The sequence below is a fragment of the Montipora capricornis genome, chromosome 14, assembly GCF_036669925.1.
Source record: "Montipora capricornis isolate CH-2021 chromosome 14, ASM3666992v2, whole genome shotgun sequence".
NCBI lineage: Eukaryota > Metazoa > Cnidaria > Anthozoa > Scleractinia > Acroporidae > Montipora > Montipora capricornis.
Window position 1 is genome coordinate 1,817,501 of NC_090896.1, and position 17,545 is coordinate 1,835,045.

The 17,545-nt window shown below is 39.3% G+C and overlaps 2 protein-coding genes across 2 annotated transcripts; both read left to right on the forward strand.

Annotated features, from left to right (window-relative positions):
- Positions 1-3,938: 3,938 nt before the first annotated feature.
- Positions 3,939-4,823, forward strand: LOC138033433 (neuropeptide FF receptor 2-like). The gene has a single exon (XM_068881175.1). The coding sequence runs from the start codon at positions 3,939-3,941 to the stop codon at positions 4,821-4,823; it is 885 nt and encodes a 294-aa protein (XP_068737276.1).
- A 10,742-nt stretch (positions 4,824-15,565) lies between these two features.
- LOC138033434 (neuropeptide FF receptor 1-like) lies at positions 15,566-16,456 on the forward strand. Its single transcript, XM_068881176.1, has one exon. The coding sequence runs from the start codon at positions 15,566-15,568 to the stop codon at positions 16,454-16,456; it is 891 nt and encodes a 296-aa protein (XP_068737277.1).
- Positions 16,457-17,545: the final 1,089 nt, after the last annotated feature.

Genomic DNA, 17,545 nt, shown 5'->3' on the forward strand with positions numbered 1-17,545 from the left:
CTAATTTGGCCTAAGGTTAGCACTTCTAAAGGGTTTGGGCTTTTTCAACAGTTAAATTTTACCCCTTGTCTGCAGTCTGCTGAGTCTGTTATCAATTGTTACTTGTCGGCCAATTGTTGCACTCAAACAAACCAGTTAAAGGGAGGCAAGTATGGTTGATTCCAATAACTTTCACTTTGTCATGATTGCGTGCATTTCATTTTACATTTTTGGCTTCATTGGCAATATATTAATGATTCGAATCGTTCACAAGACTCGAGAAATGCATACGACAACAAATTACTCTTAGCGAACTTGGCGGCAAGCGGTTTATCTAATATCTGCACTTTGAGAAAATAAAACGGTTGGTTATGATCAACCACTCTTATCATCCACGATTTCACCTGCTGGTCTAAAAACACAGTTGTCAAAATTTCCAACAATTCTTTCACCTTGGAGATGTTGCGTTTCGAACACAATTGGAAAGTTCCATCAAAGAAGAATTGTCGCACAAATTTGCAAAGAAAAAAAAGGAAAGAGAGACAGGGATAAAATGTAAACTAAGGTTATAATGCAACTGTTGAAAAAGCCCAAAGAAGTGGCTTTAGAAGTGCTAATGGTCATAGGGAAGCTCCATCAGTAAAACAACAAAATAACTTTAAAACCACAGAACATAGTGTTTACAATTAAAATTGTTCAAACTTTTTCAAGTGAAAGCGTTTACATTCGAAAAAAATGAATTTCAAAACGCTTGTTTTGGCTTTCAAATTTACCGGGCGCCGCCATCACCAATTAGTCAAGATGGCGGTGGCCGGGAAATTACGCCTAATTTGGCCTAAGGTTAGCACTTCTAAAGGGTTTGGGCTTTTTCAACAGTTAAATTTTACCCCTTGTCTGCAGTCTGCTGAGTCTGTATTTTACACTGACTGCCAGATGAGCATCTCTTAATGTTATTCGAGATGAGTTATTCTGGAATCGATTGTTACCCGGGTGGGGGGGGGTGGGGGCGGTACTCCCTTGTAAGGGCTTAATGGGGACGTGCGGCCAGCCCGGGTAGTTTTTTCGCGATTTTTGTCTTGAACAGGGTATCGAATTTATCATTTTTTGTCTTAATCAGGGTATCGATTTATCAATTTTTGTCTTAAACTGGGTAAAATGTCTTAAACAGGGTATCAAAAATCGGAATTCTGTCTTAAAATGGGTAGGAAAATCAGCGATATTTGTCTTAAACAGGGTCAGGGTATGAGGGGCCGCGCCGCATCTCCCCAACCAGGGATACATCGAGAACCACCCCCCCCCCCCCCCCGGATTGTTACTTGTCGGCCAATTGTTGCACTCAAACAAACCATCGGCCAATTGTTGCACTCAAACAAACCATTTAAAGGGAGGCAAGTATCGTTAATTCCAATAACTTTCACTTCGTCATGACTGCGTGCATTCCATTTTACATTTTTGGCTTCATTGGCAATATATTAATGATTCGAATCGTTCACAAGACTCGAGAAATGCATACGACAACAAATTACTCTTAGCGAACTTGGCGGCAAGCGGTTTATCTAATATCTGCACTTTGAGAAAATAAAACGGTTGGTTATGATCAACCACTCTTATCATCCACGATTTCACCTGCTGGTCTAAAAACACAGTTGTCAAAATTTCCAACAATTCTTTCACCTTGGAGATGTTGCGTTTCGAACACAATTGGAAAGTTCCATCAAAGAAGAATTGTCGCACAAATTTGCAAAGAAAAAAAAAGGAAAGAATGACAGGATGTAGGACAATTTAAGATTATCTTCAAACGCGCTCATTCATTCAGGGAAACAAATTATGAAAAAGGCTGAAATACTTACCATAGTTTTTGCGAGCTGCCAAACTAAGTCATTATTGATAATCTATCTGTCACTTGAGCCAAGCCTATTAGCCGACCTTGAATGCATTAATTTACGCATATTATATATCGCCCAGTCAGGCTTTAATTTATAAATTTCTTTCAAAGTTTAGTGTCCATACGAATTGAAAGTCGTTAAAGAAATATACCGCTTTGCCCACCTTGCAGTCGCGCGGTTGGCTGCGCACAATTTTTTCTAACCGAAATCATGTAAAAAGGAACGCGTATTCCGTACATTCGAATTAAACTGTCTTCAGTTCATTGTGCCATCGGGAGAAGAAAAGTAAAGAACAATGAATAGAAAGCTATTTTAAGCGTGTTATTGTGAACTGCAGGCCGGCAAACTTGCGCCATAATTAGCCTGAATAATAGAAGCCATAATACCAGGAAAATGAAAGCTAGAAAATGTCACGAGTCAGCAGGATAATAAATGAATGTAATGAACTTTTTACTAATTTTAACTTTTTCATTTGACATTTTTCTAACACTTACGACGATTTAGAGGTTATTATTTGACAAAAAAAATCAATTTTTATTCGTTAGATAGTAACTCAGGTAAAGAACCTGAACAAATGCTATCACCCGTAACTTTTTAAAATACAACCCTGTAACTGCGTAACATAAGTACAACGGTGTTAAAACCAGCCTTTGTTTGGCGGTTTGGGGCAGTGAGAAAATAAATAGATTCAATATCGCCAAATTGCACTGAGAAATTAAAGTTCAATAGTTGAAGCGTTTTAATAACCTTCATTGCTAAAAAGTTGCGTACCAATTCCATGATTAAAAAACTTACTGAACACATCTTTCTTAATGGACGGTTTTATTGCCACGATAACCTGACATAATGTCTGAAAGTGCTATTTACTCTAAATAGTTGGAATAAAAAACCTGTCGTCAAAATCCAACTTCCAAATGATTACAATTTGCATTTGAGCGTTCTGAAAAATTCTCAATAGAGAAATGGAGAATTCCGTTTGAGTCAAACGATAAACGTTCGGTGACAATTTAAATTTTGCCAAAAATTGATGGAACCTTTTTTATTCAAGTTTATTTCCTGGCGTTTGGATAAAACTAGATTAGGGCAAATTCTTGAAAGAGAGAAGTGTTCCGTTGGCTGTTCATCGATAACGCTAAACAAATTGTCAAGGCTTGCTTTATTTTAAAACGAAATAAAATATGTAAAAAAAGCAAAGGACGTTTTAAGTGAGTGTCATATTTGGTTTGACAGGCGCATGTTGTTTTCTCGTGCATAAAACATGCTGCCAAAAAGCCAAATTATTGGGAGTTTCTCCCAGGTGTCTTGGGTAAAAATAGAACAATTCCCAAGGCAAATGAGGATCACGGAGACAAAGAGAAATCACCTTAGGGGACAATGCAGCACAACGCATTCTTAAAAATGCAACCGAACAAAGATCGGAATATAATTAACATCGGTTCAAGAAAGTAACTTTTTAAGGGAAACGTGAAGAACGACCCCAAACCTTATTTCCTCAATGCTTCTCTAAGAGGACTGGTACAGATGACCGGACTGTTGTTTGGGTTCGTACGAGACAGGTGGCAGAATTATCATGCAAACGCGACATGCAGTAGGTCAAGGCGGCTAAAGTTAAAGTGTCGCCCTTTCCAAAATTATCATCAGTAAACACTAACCAACCATTGTTAAATATGCTACAGAGGCGGCGTGGTTTAGTTAGGGCGTTAGGTTTGCATGGTTTGGATTTGTTTTCTCTTGTCCCAGATTCAACTCTACCACGCTTTGTAAATAGAAAACTGGTTAACTCCTGCCAGTTGGGATTCTTATAATCATGTTTCTGTTAAGTTTGAATTGCTTCTTTCAGATAATTTAAAGTGCACTTCCACTATAAACAAATTACTACTATTGAAAAATCATTAAAAGGTGGGGTTAAAACAAATAATTGCAACAGCAAGACATCCGTTGACAGCAAATGACAATCAACAATACTTTTAAAAGCTAAAAGACCAAACGATCTTTCCACAAATGCTCACGTTTGCCAGAGGAGAGCTAACGTATTAAAAAATACAAAAATCTACCCTGCTGCACCAGCGTACGATGGCCGACTATGATAGCGCGGTATTTGTTCTCTCCATGGTCAGCATTCCATTTTTCATAATCGGATTTCTTGGAAATGTGCTGGTTGTCAGAATCGTTTACAAAACACCAGAAATGCATTCAGTCGCAAACTATCTCTTAGCAAACTTGGCTGTTAGTGATGGACTCACCATTTTTTTCATATGGCCTTTTATGTTGACGCAGGATTTTTTAAAGAAGTTTGATTGTAGGCTGACGGCGTTGGGTTTTACTGTCCCCGTTTCCTCCTTCACCTTAATGGTTCTAGCAATTGAAAGGTACCATGCCTTGTTAAAGCCATTTAGAACAGGCTTACGCTTAAAACAAGAGAATGTGAAAAGAGCTATCGCAATTATTTGGATCTCGAGCGTTCTTATTTGCATGCCGTATGCGATCATGGAATCGAAATGGAATGAAGTTGTCTATGTCTGCATTCTAAGCAAAGTGTACATTTTTGCAAGCCAAGCAATGATCGTTTACATTCCCTCAGTGGTTTTCCTTTATTGTTATGGATCCCTCATCAAAGGACTCTACTTTGACAACACAATCTGTGCTTCGTCCGGAGACAGACAAGAAGACAGAGCATCTGAAAAGAAGAAACTTGTAATAACATTTATGCTAGCAACTGCAGGCTTTCTAGTAGGTTACGGACCATTCGTTACCTTTTACACCCTTGTTGTTATAGGAGCTACTCAAGAAATTTACTCTTCTGTCCTTTCGCCCGTCATACAATTCACCTTCCTTTGTAGCTTGTGTTTGAATCCTGTTTTATATGCTTTTCGCAGTACGAACTTTCGACAAGGATTTAAACGGATAATATTCTGTCGAGATCCACAAACCCAGAACGAGATGTTGCAACAGCCGTAATGAAAGGAATACTAATAATTTTTATTCTTAGGACTTCTGCTTGTATAATCTTTTTTTTTAGCCATTGATCGACTCGCGAGGCAATCATAACTTTCTGTCACCTGACCGTTGTTGAATGCCCTGCTCAGCTCCACTAAGACGGTCTGCCGTATACCTCAGTGGTAGAGCAGAGGCAGCATCATCATAAATTTGGGTCTTGTTCAAGAATACTCGTATTTTTCTGAATATCCCCGAGTCACCATTGAACTGAAAAAAGTAGATCTCTTCATATCTATAGAAAGGTTCGTAGTAGCATAATTTCACTTTTTAATGGTATCTTTCTATCGGCTTATGAAGAAAACAATGTCATTTATTATATAGAAACTGATGAAATACCAGGATTTCTCCTTTTACTAAAAAATCATTATCTTCACCGCGCGCAGTGAACATATCATTTTTACCTTTCACATGTGAGAATATAGGTGTCGTCATGGTAACGAACACGATTAGCGAATGAAACGCGAGCTTTGTCTTCATTGTAAGATACTTTAGCGCTTCAATATAATTCTTCTCTACTATACTTTAAGATTTTTATTGCAAAATTTTACATTATCATGATTTGATTTTCATAACTTTCATCTTGTTTCATGTTACACAACATGCGTGTACATGTATTAGCGGTTGGTGACCACTTTATTCATTTCGAAAATAAATAAAACAATTTGTTTTAAATCTGGACATTTCATCAATGTCAATGTCGTGCTGAAAGTGCTGAAAGTATCTCTCACGAGTGAGCGAAGCGAGTATCATAAAATTCGTATCCCCGCGCGGCCATGTAATATCCTCTATATCTACAAAAATGTTAGTATCCTATAGGATTTTGTTCAAATCAAGAAACAGACACACACAAATTAATTTATGATGAAGAGAAAGGAAAGAAAAGATTTTTTTCCCGCATTCTTCTCCAGTTTTTAAGGCGGGAAGTGCCTCTCGCTGAAGGTTTGGTCAAATAAACATTGTAATGTATTGACTGATCGTGCAATAAAATTGATAACGATCGAAAGTAATGAATTATGAAATGAAAGTTACAAAAATTAAGCTAGGGAAGTATATTCTTTCTCTTTCAATGAAATATGTCAAATAAACGGCTGTTTTAAATATGTGAAAAATTGCACCTGTAAAACTGCAATACCGGTCTCAATTGAAGATCATTGTAATATACTTAGGATCTAGCCCCGGGTTGCTCGAAGCATAGTTAGGGCTAACCAGCGTTAAATACCATGGAAACCTATGAATTTTGACACCTTTTAACCAACGGTTAGCGAAAACCAGGCTTCGAGCAACCGGCCCTAGGTCTCTCGCAACTTTACGGTACATGCGCATTGTGAACTTCCGCTTATTTTTTTTGTTACAGAAGTCTATGAAGTAGAGTCATGTACAGTTTTATTTTGCTTTGAATTTCCATACAAACCTTTGAATGTCCCGCTACGTTGCCCTGATTACCTCTGATGCACTCACGAACGTGAACATGTCTATTCTCTTGAGGTTGTTAGTAAAACGCCTAAAGGCGTAAAGGTGATGTTACACAAGCCAATTTTTTATGCAAAATTGTTGAACGAATTTTAATAGAATTGGTGCGTGTAACACACCCGCCGTTGACTTTTAACGCAAAATCGTCCCACAATGAACCACGGAGGACCGAGATAAGTCACGTCGACAGTCACGTCAACAGTGTCCGCCATATTTGTCGCCCGGGATTTGTCAAGCAGGAGCCTGGGCTCACATGTCGAGAGGACCGTGGAGCAAGAGGGAAGAACATAAAAAGTTATGAAAAAAAGCTTCATTATGCTTCATTAGTTGCGTTCGACGTTAGGATTCCAGGGTTTGAGCGCCGGCCGTCTGGGAGTGGCTGACCACTCGCCTCGATTTCATGCCAGGGTCATGCCACTGTCCAGTATACGCAATGTAACTGTTTGTTCAAAATTTCGTTCTACTATTCGTTCTGACTGGACCCGCCGCTGTCCATTCTGTTTGCAGATATGAAAATTCCCGTGATCACGCACGATCGTGATGTGGACCATGTGGTCGAAAAGAAAAATAGAATGTTGTTGCGTTTAACACAAGTTTGATATTGGTCTATTCGAGCCGGATGCAAACTGCGGCCAGCTAAATGATGGATAACGAAGAAGGGTTCCATTCTGTGGATGAACAAGTAATATCGCCGCTTCAAAGCAGTCTAATACAACCTGAAGATTCGCTAAGCTAAACAGGGTCAAATTCGTCATCACGTTCGTCAAGGAGGAGAAAGGACGAAGACTCATCCCTAAATTATGACAGACAAACTGCCAAGATACTCCCGTGAGTGCAAGTCCCAAGTCTTTGCCATTAAAGAATTTACTATTTCATGCCGCTAATAATGATGTCCCCAACTTGGGCATAAGTCAGTTACCAGTTGCCCTGGGTTGCATAAACGAGTTGACCCTTCGTTTAACCCCCTGGAGGATTTTATATGCGAGGAATGGAGCAAGAAGCAGAGATCTACCAAACCGAAATCAAGCATCAAATTCGCAGCTGCGGTAAAGCTACGATCACCAGGTGTGCAGAGAGTTTTTGTTCTGGGTGGTTGCAATAAAAATTTACTAGATGATCTTAGACTATATCTAGATTCAGTCTTGTGGGCAATTTCGCGATTTTTTTTTTTTAATTGCGAAATTCGCAAAATTAACGTGTCGCGAAATAGCATCTTAAACTCGATGCGGTATTTGATAGGTAGCCAGTGGAGTCATCTTAAAATTATATGAACGAAACGACTGATCTTTCAAAAAGCCTGGCGGCAGTGTTTTGAATACGCTGGAGTTTCTGCAGTTCAGTGCAGGCCGTAAAGAGTACTTGCAGTAGTCCAAACGAGAAGTGACAAAAGCATTAACTATATAGTTTGAGTATTATCGAAACTCAGAATTTCCTGATTCTTCTAACATTATGTAGATAAGAGTTTCTTTCCTTTCTGTCCTTCGTCCTCTCCCCTACACAGAGCGAGCCAATGTTAACGTTCGACAGCTGGTGCCTCTTCCCTATCACAATGAGTTCCGCTTGGTCATCGCTGAGCTTCAGCCGATCTATTAATATCCATTTTCTGATATCAGCAACACACGATTGCATAGCTTCAACAGCTTTAACGGCATGTTCAGGGTCGGGCTTGAACACAAAATAAAGCTGTGTGTTATCGGCGTGAACATGTACTTGTGGAAGATGACGTGAACATGAAGATGGTTAACAGCTTGCTGACATCGATGACAAACAGAAGAGGACCGAGACAGGGAGAGATTCTTAACGTTCTTTTCTATAATTCTATCAATTCGTGTCTTCTGTTGGCAAAACATTCGAGTAAGAGAGGTTGACTACCCACGCTTTCCGACAACTGAGGGTCAGTCCAAGGACCTACTTGCTACAACATCCACATAACGCTCCTCGTTGAGAGTCTCAAGAGTAATTTGAATATACCCGACGGCCTCCATACGTGCCAAACTTTTTGTTTAATTGTCAGGGTTCGTTTCTTTCACTTTACATGCTCCTTATCAACCATTGTCTTTTCGTATTTATAGTTTGCAATTTTCAAATAATTTTGACTTGATAAGGACGTTTAGCTAACGTCAAAACGTCGCCGTTTTTAACAAAGTTTTAAACAGGTTTTTAGTATTTTTAAGAATGTTTAGATATGTTTTATCGCAGTTTTTTATAGTTAGATACTATTAATACCATTATATTGCTACTGATCACCGGTGAATCCTTCGATTTAGCTGATAGGTCTTTTATCAGTCTAAATAAAGATGTTATTATTATTATTATTATTATTATTATTATTATTATTATTATTATGTCCAATCCTAGAGTGTGATGACTATTTTTATCTCAGAGGTTTGAATTCAACTCTATGTCTATGTCTATGAAGTCGCATGTAGACTGTCCTTGGAATTACCTAGGAGAAACCGGAAGATGCTTCCAAACCCGAAACAAAGGAACATTAACGGAACTAAAAGAACTACACAAAGGGTTCAAACGTTGCCAACCATGCGTGGCAAAATAATCATTCCAATGACTTCGATAATGCACGTGCAATCGACAAGGGCAACTACCGTATTCGGGAAACGCTAGAATCCTGGTACACTGCCAAAACGGTCGGCGCGGACAATAACTCAAAACTGTTGCCTAGGCAATACTCCATTTTACAGTAATTAGACACTACTAACGATTTTATCCCCTGACCCTTTTCGGATTACTTTTGTACTCTAACACCCCTCTTCGTATGTATTCCCATTTACGCCCCAACTAGTCTTTCACTCGTTAAAGGCTATTTAACAATTATTCCATGAGCCCGAGTTGGATATGAAGTGATAAAATAACCAACGAGCGCGTAGCGCGAGTTGGTTATAATCACTTCATATCCAACAAGGGCGAATGGAATAATTGTTTTAGTAAATTCTCAAACCGGGTTTTGCCGCCGATTTTTATTTCCACAATTTTACAAAGCCTCCGGAAAGAGCATCTTGGCGCACTATTTTCCATATGACGTAAAACTTCGACTATTGGCTCATAGTCGGAGTTTTTTTAGCCAATCAAAAAGCTAGAAATGCAATAGTCGGAGCTGAAAATTTACTAAAGACTGATAGTCTCAATCTTTTAACCAGAGAACATTTCTCACCACTTAAATTTTTAAATATGTTCTATCCTGGTTACACCTCTATTTTGACTGAATTATGCCAACTGATTCTCATTCTGAATGAAGGGGTAGTTTCTAAAGAAACTGTGGTGCTGCGTCGGTGGGGAAGTAGTATACAAAAATTTGGTTTTATCAACGGAGTTGATAATGTAAATTTGCCACCGTACAGAGATTCTAAAAGCTGACGTTTCGAGCGTTAGCCCTTCGTCAGAGCGAATCGAGGGATTATGGGTTACGTGTAGTTTTTATAGTAGAGTAGGAGCTACGCTATTGGTGGTAACATGGCAACGTGAAAAATAGGAATATATTAGTTAAATGAAAAGCGTTCGTTAATACCGTGAGGATTAAGGGTGCCGATTTGAAAGATGAATTTTTGTTCCAGATTCTTGCGGCTTTCCGTCGTACCTAGATGTAGGGAAAGGCCGCAGATAGCCATGTGTTTTTTGGAGTGGTTAGGCAGATTAAAATGGCGAGCGACTGGCTTGGATGCATCCTTGTCATTCTTCTCAACATCGCGAAGGTGTTCGCGGAATCGGTCACCTAGTCGTCTACCTGTCTCACCAATGTATAATTTATTGCATAACGTGCAGGTTATGCAATAAATGACATTTGCGGAGGTACATGTGAAACGATCGGTGATCTTAACAGATCGCTTAGGTCCCGATATCTTGCTAGTGTTAACAATGAAAAGACAAGTTTTGCATCGTGAGCGCGCGCATTTGAAAGTGCCGGGTTGCTCGTTAGTTTTGAGCGCGCTTCTAACTAAAAAGTTGCCTACGTTTTTGTCGCGTTTGAATGAAATAAGTGGAGGTTGCGAAAAGATTCTACCAGTCTCGGGATCATTTTGGAGTAATTTAAAATTACTAAGAATGATGCTTTTGACTGCGTGATTATGAGGATGGAAAGTGAGGGTGAATGGAATTCTGTCATTCTTATCTTTTTGTGACGTTTGTAGTGATGACTGTCGATCAAATTGTTGGGCGCGATGATGGCCCGCTTTGACCACAGAGACAGGATAGCCACGTTTTTCGAAGAACTGGCACATCTCCTCTGATTTGCTGGAAAAATCGGAGTCATCACTACATAGACGTCGAAGTCTAAGAAATTGAGAATAAGGGATGGAGTTCTTGACATGTGATGGATGTGACGATGAATACAACAAATAACTGTGTGAATCAGTAGGTTTGTAGTGCACACTAGTACATAGCACGTTGCCTCTAATAGAAACGTTGATATCTAGAAAAGCCAATGAAGTTTCCGAAATTTCCCAGGTATATTTAAGAGCCGGATGAAAAGAGTTGACGGAGGTTATAAATTGATCGAGTTCTTCTCTGCTGGATGAAATAGCGCCGATGCAGTCGTCGATGTAACGGCCGTAGAGTTCAGGTTTGGGGCCGTTGTACTGACTAAAAAATTGGTGTTCAACATATCCTACAAAAAGATTGGCATAGCTAGGTCCCATTCTTGTGCCCATCGCTACACCATTAATTTGTTTGTAATAGTTGCCGGCGAATGAAAAACAATTAAGCGTTAAAACTAATTCGGCAAGGCGGAGGAGCGTTTCCGAGCTAGGTTCTTTGACAGTGCGTTGATCGAAAAAGTGTTTAAGTGCTTGAAGACCCTCGCTATTAGGAATGACTGTGTATAGAGATGTAATGTCCATGGTGAAAATAAGTTTGTCTTGGCCGGAGAAATTGAAATCGCGGAAAATTTGTAGTGCGTGTGTACTGTCTTTAATGTATGATGGCAAAGATTTGACGATAGGCGTCATAATCCTGTCTAAGTAGCTAGAAATGAGTTCGGTGGGGCAACTACAGGCAGAAACGATAGGGCGACCTGGGTTGTTGGGTTTGTGAATTTTAGGCAAGAAGTAAATGCACGAAGTTCTAGGGGTGTTGATGATGAGATTAGTGGCAGTGTCCGGTAATTCTTGATTAACTATAAGATTTTGATTTGATTTTGAATTCACAAACTTAAATTCAATCGCAACACTAAATTTTCCAACCTTTCCTCGGAAGAGTGGGCGGCGCTTAAAAATCTTAGTAAACGCAACGACATAGTTGTCAAATCGGCCGACAAAGGCGGCGCGGTAGTTGTTTGGCGGTCCGACCTTTACCAAAAAGAAGCTTTGCGGCAACTTTCGGATACCTCGTTTTATGCCAAAATCCCTAAAGATCTCACTTCCAACAATCAAAAACTTGTCAAAGACACCATTCAAAATCTTATAGTTAATCAAGAATTACCGGACACTGCCACTAATCTCATCATCAACACCCCTAGAACTTCGTGCATTTACTTCTTGCCTAAAATTCACAAACCCAACAACCCAGGTCGCCCTATCGTTTCTGCCTGTAGTTGCCCCACCGAACTCATTTCTAGCTACTTAGACAGGATTATGACGCCTATCGTCAAATCTTTGCCATCATACATTAAAGACAGTACACACGCACTACAAATTTTCCGCGATTTCAATTTCTCCGGCCAAGACAAACTTATTTTCACCATGGACATTACATCTCTATACACAGTCATTCCTAATAGCGAGGGTCTTCAAGCACTTAAACACTTTTTCGATCAACGCACTGTCAAAGAACCTAGCTCGGAAACGCTCCTCCGCCTTGCCGAATTAGTTTTAACGCTTAATTGTTTTTCATTCGCCGGCAACTATTACAAACAAATTAATGGTGTAGCGATGGGCACAAGAATGGGACCTAGCTATGCCAATCTTTTTGTAGGATATGTTGAACACCAATTTTTTAGTCAGTACAACGGCCCCAAACCTGAACTCTACGGCCGTTACATCGACGACTGCATCGGCGCTATTTCATCCAGCAGAGAAGAACTCGATCAATTTATAACCTCCGTCAACTCTTTTCATCCGGCTCTTAAATATACCTGGGAAATTTCGGAAACTTCATTGGCTTTTCTAGATATCAACGTTTCTATTAGAGGCAACGTGCTATGTACTAGTGTGCACTACAAACCTACTGATTCACACAGTTATTTGTTGTATTCATCGTCACATCCATCACATGTCAAGAACTCCATCCCTTATTCTCAATTTCTTAGACTTCGACGTCTATGTAGTGATGACTCCGATTTTTCCAGCAAATCAGAGGAGATGTGCCAGTTCTTCGAAAAACGTGGCTATCCTGTCTCTGTGGTCAAAGCGGGCCATCATCGCGCCCAACAATTTGATCGACAGTCATCACTACAAACGTCACAAAAAGATAAGAATGACAGAATTCCATTCACCCTCACTTTCCATCCTCATAATCACGCAGTCAAAAGCATCATTCTTAGTAATTTTAAATTACTCCAAAATGATCCCGAGACTGGTAGAATCTTTTCGCAACCTCCACTTATTTCATTCAAACGCGACAAAAACGTAGGCAACTTTTTAGTTAGAAGCGCGCTCAAAACTAACGAGCAACCCGGCACTTTCAAATGCGCGCGCTCACGATGCAAAACTTGTCTTTTCATTGTTAACACTAGCAAGATATCGGGACCTAAGCGATCTGTTAAGATCACCGATCGTTTCACATGTACCTCCGCAAATGTCATTTATTGCATAACCTGCACGTTATGCAATAAATTATACATTGGTGAGACAGGTAGACGACTAGGTGACCGATTCCGCGAACACCTTCGCGATGTTGAGAAGAATGACAAGGATGCATCCAAGCCAGTCGCTCGCCATTTTAATCTGCCTAACCACTCCAAAAAACACATGGCTATCTGCGGCCTTTCCCTACATCTAGGTACGACGGAAAGCCGCAAGAATCTGGAACAAAAATTCATCTTTCAAATCGGCACCCTTAATCCTCACGGTATTAACGAACGCTTTTCATTTAACTAATATATTCCTATTTTTCACGTTGCCATGTTACCACCAATAGCGTAGCTCCTACTCTACTATAAAAACTACACGTAACCCATAATCCCTCGATTCGCTCTGACGAAGGGCTAACGCTCGAAACGTCAGCTTTTAGAATCTCTGTACGGTGGCAAATTTACATTATCAACTCCGTTGATAAAACCAAATTTTTGATTCTCATTCTGCTGTGCTGACGAACGTAAACATCGAGAGAACAATACTCGCTTGAATCCTTCTTTAAAATTTGAACTGCGAAAAGCGTATAATACGGGATTAAGACATAAAATAATGTCAAATAGCAAACAGAAGATATGCCAGAATTCATGGTTTATCTTCATCCCGAGACAAACAGCGTCTAATACAGCGATCGGTCCGTAACCAATGAGAAATCCACTTGTTGCCAGTATAAAAGTGACAAGTAGTTTCCTTTTTTCAGAATTGTCTCCGTTAATATTTTCAGAGCCGCGGCATATCGTGCCGGAAAAATACAATCCTTTTATCAGGGATCCATAACAAAAAAGAAACACCACCGTGGGTATGTAGGCAGTGAACGTTGCATATATGAGCAAATAAATTCGGATTGCCTTGCTCGAAAAGGGAAACTGCTTAGTTGTCGACAACTAATAATTTGGGGTTTAGTCGTCGACAACTTGCGCCACAGACTACGTTTTTTAGTTGTCGATAACTTTTTAGTTGTCGATCACAAATAGTTGTCGACAACTAAATCCCTAGTCTGTGGAGGCCCTCAATATCGCCAAATTGCACTGAGAAATTAAAGTTCAATAGTTGAAGCGTTTTAATAACCTTCATTGCTAAAAAGTTGCGTACCAATTCCATGATTAAAAAACTTACTGAACACATCTTTCTTAATGGACGGTTTTATTGCCACGATAACGTGACATGATGTCTGAAAGTGCTATTTATTCTAAATAGTTGGAATAAAAAACCTGTCGTCAAAATCAAACTTCCAAATGATTACAATTTGCATTTGAGCGTTCTGCAAAATTCTTAATAGAGAAATGGAGAATTCCGTTTGAGTCAAACGATAAACGTTCGGCCACAATTTAAATTTTGCCAAAAATTGATGGAACCTTTTTTATTCAAGTTTATTTCCTGGCGTTAGGATAAAACTAGATTAGGGCAAATTCTTGAAAGAGAGAAGTGAGTTCACGAGTGTAAAAGAATTTGAAGACGATTTAAAGTGCTGAAAGTGTTCCGTTGGCTGTTCATCGGTAACGCTAAACAAATTGTCAAGGCTTGCTTTATTTTAAAACGAAATAAAATATGTAAAAAAAGCAAACGACGTTTTAAGTGAGTGTCATATTTGGTTCTACAAGCGCATTTTGTTTCCTCGTGCATAAAACATGCTGCCAAAAAGCTAAATTATTGGGAGTTTCTTCCAGGTGTCTTGGGTAAAAATAGAACAATGCCCAAGGCAAATGAGGATCACGGAGACAAAGAGAAATCACCTTAGGGGACAATGCAGCACAACGCATTCTTAAAAATGCAACCGAACAAAGATCGGGATATAATTGACATCGGTTCAAGAAAGTAACTTTTTTAAGGGAAACGTGAACAACGACCCCAACTCTTATTTCCTCACTGCTTCTCTAAGAGGACTGGTACAGATGCCCGGACTGTTGTTTGGGTTCGTACGAGACAGGTGGCAGAACTATCATGCAAACGCGACATGCAGTAGGTCAAGGCGGCTAAAGTTAAAGAGTCGCCCTTTCTAAAATTATCATCAGTAAACACTAACCAACCATTGTTAAATATGCTACAGAGGCGGCGTGGTTCAGTTAGGGCGTTGGGTTTAGATTTGTTTTCTCTTGTCCCAGATTCAACTCTACCACGCTTTGTAAATAGAAAACTGGTTAACTCCTGCCAGTTGGGATTCTTAATCGTGTTTCTGTTCAGTTTGAATTGCTTCTTTCAGATAATTAAAAGTGCACTTCCACTATAAACGGAACATTTTTACAGAAAAGTCATTAAAATGATGGGTTAAAACAAATAATTGCAAGACCAAAACATCCGTTGACAGCAAATGACAATCAACAATACTTTTAAAAGCTAAAAGACCAAACGATCTTTCCACAAACGCTCACGTTTGCCAGAGGAGAGCTAACGTATTAAAAAATACAAAAATCTACCCTGCTGCACCAGCGTACAATGGCCGACTATGGTAGCACGGGATTTATTGTCTCCATGGTCAGCATTCCATTTTTCATAATCGGATGTCTTGGAAATGTGCTGGTTGTCAGAATCGTTTACAAAACACCAGAAATGCATTCAGTCACAAACTATCTCTTAGCAAACTTGGCTGTTAGTGATGGACTCGCCATTTTTTCCACTATATTGCCTGTTATGTTGACGCACCACTTTTTAAAGAAGTTTGATTGTAGGCTGTCGGCGTTGGGTTTTACCGTCTCCGTTTCCTCCTTCACCTTAATGGTTCTAGCAATTGAAAGGTACCATGCCTTGTTAAAGCCATTTAGAACAGGCTTACGCTTAAAACAAGAGAATGTGAAAAGAGCTATCGCAATTATTTGGATCTCAAGCGTTCTTATTTTCATGCCGATGGTGATCATGGAATCGAAATGGAATGAAGTTGTCCATTTCTGCATTCTATCAAGCACAGTGTACTTTTTTGCACTGAATGCAATGGTCGTTTACATTCCCTCAGTGGTTTTCCTTTATTGTTATGGATCCCTCATCAAAGGACTCTACTTTGACAACACAATCTGTGCTTCGTCCGGAGACAGACAAGAAGACAGAGCATATGAAAAGAAGAAACTTGTAATAACATTTATGCTAGCAACTGCAGGCTTTCTAGTCGGTTACGGACCATTCGTTACCTTTAAAACCCTTGTTGTTATCGGAGCTACTGAAGAAATTTACTCTTCTGTCCTTTCGCCCGTCATACAATTCACCTTCCTTTGTAGCTTGCGTTTGAATCCTGTTTTATATGCTTTTCGCAGTACGAACTTTCGACAAGGATTTAAACGGATAATATTCTGTCGAGATCCACAAACCCAGAACGAGATGTTGCAACAGCCGTAATGAAAGGAATACTAATAATTTTTATTCTTAGGACTTCTGCTTGTATAATCATTTTTTTTTAGCCATTGATCGACTCGCGAGGCAATCATAACTTTCTGTCACCTGACCGTTGTTGAATGCCCTGCTGAGCTCCACTGAGACGATCTGGCGTATACCTCAGTGGTAGAGCAGAGGCAGCATGATCATAAATTTGGGTCTTGTTCAGGAATTCTCGGATTTTTCTGAATATCCCCGAGTCACCATTGAACTGAAAAAAGTAGATCTCTTCATATCTATAGAAAGGTTCGTAGTAGCATAATTTCACTTTTTAATGGTATCTTTCTATCGGCTTATGAAGAAAATAATGTCATTTATTATATAGAAACTGATGAAATACCAGGATTTCTCCTTTTACTAAAAAATCATTATGTTCACCGCGCGCAGTGAACATATCATTTTTATCTTTCACATGTGAGAATATAGGTGTCGTCATGGTAACGAACACGATTAGCCAATAAAACGCGAGCTTTTTCTTCATTGTAAGATACTTTTGAGCTTCAATATAATTCTTCTCTACTACATTAAGATTTTTATTGCAAAATTTTACATTATCATGACTTGCTTTTCATAACTTTCATCTTGTTTCATGTTACACAACATGCGTGTATTAGCGGTTGGTGATCACTTTTTCATCATTTCGAAAATGAAAACAATTTGTTTTAAATCTGGATACTTCATCAATGTCAATGTCGTGCTGAAAGTATCTCTCACGAGTGAGCGAAGCGAACGAGCGAGAGATACTTTCAGCACTCGAAGATAAATCCGTATCCCCGCGCGGCCATGTAATATCCTCTATATCTACAAAAATGTTAGTATCCTATAGCATTTTGTTCAAATCAAGACATAGACACACACAAGTTAATTTATGATGAAGAGAAAGGAAATGCAAGATTCTTTTCCCCTATTCTTCACCAGTTTTTAAGGCGGGAAGAGCCTCTCGCTGAAGGTTTGGTCAAATAAACATGCATGACGAACTTTAAATGTGCACCTGTAACAATGCAATACCGGTCTCAATTGAAAATCATTGTAATATACTTAGGATCTAGGCCC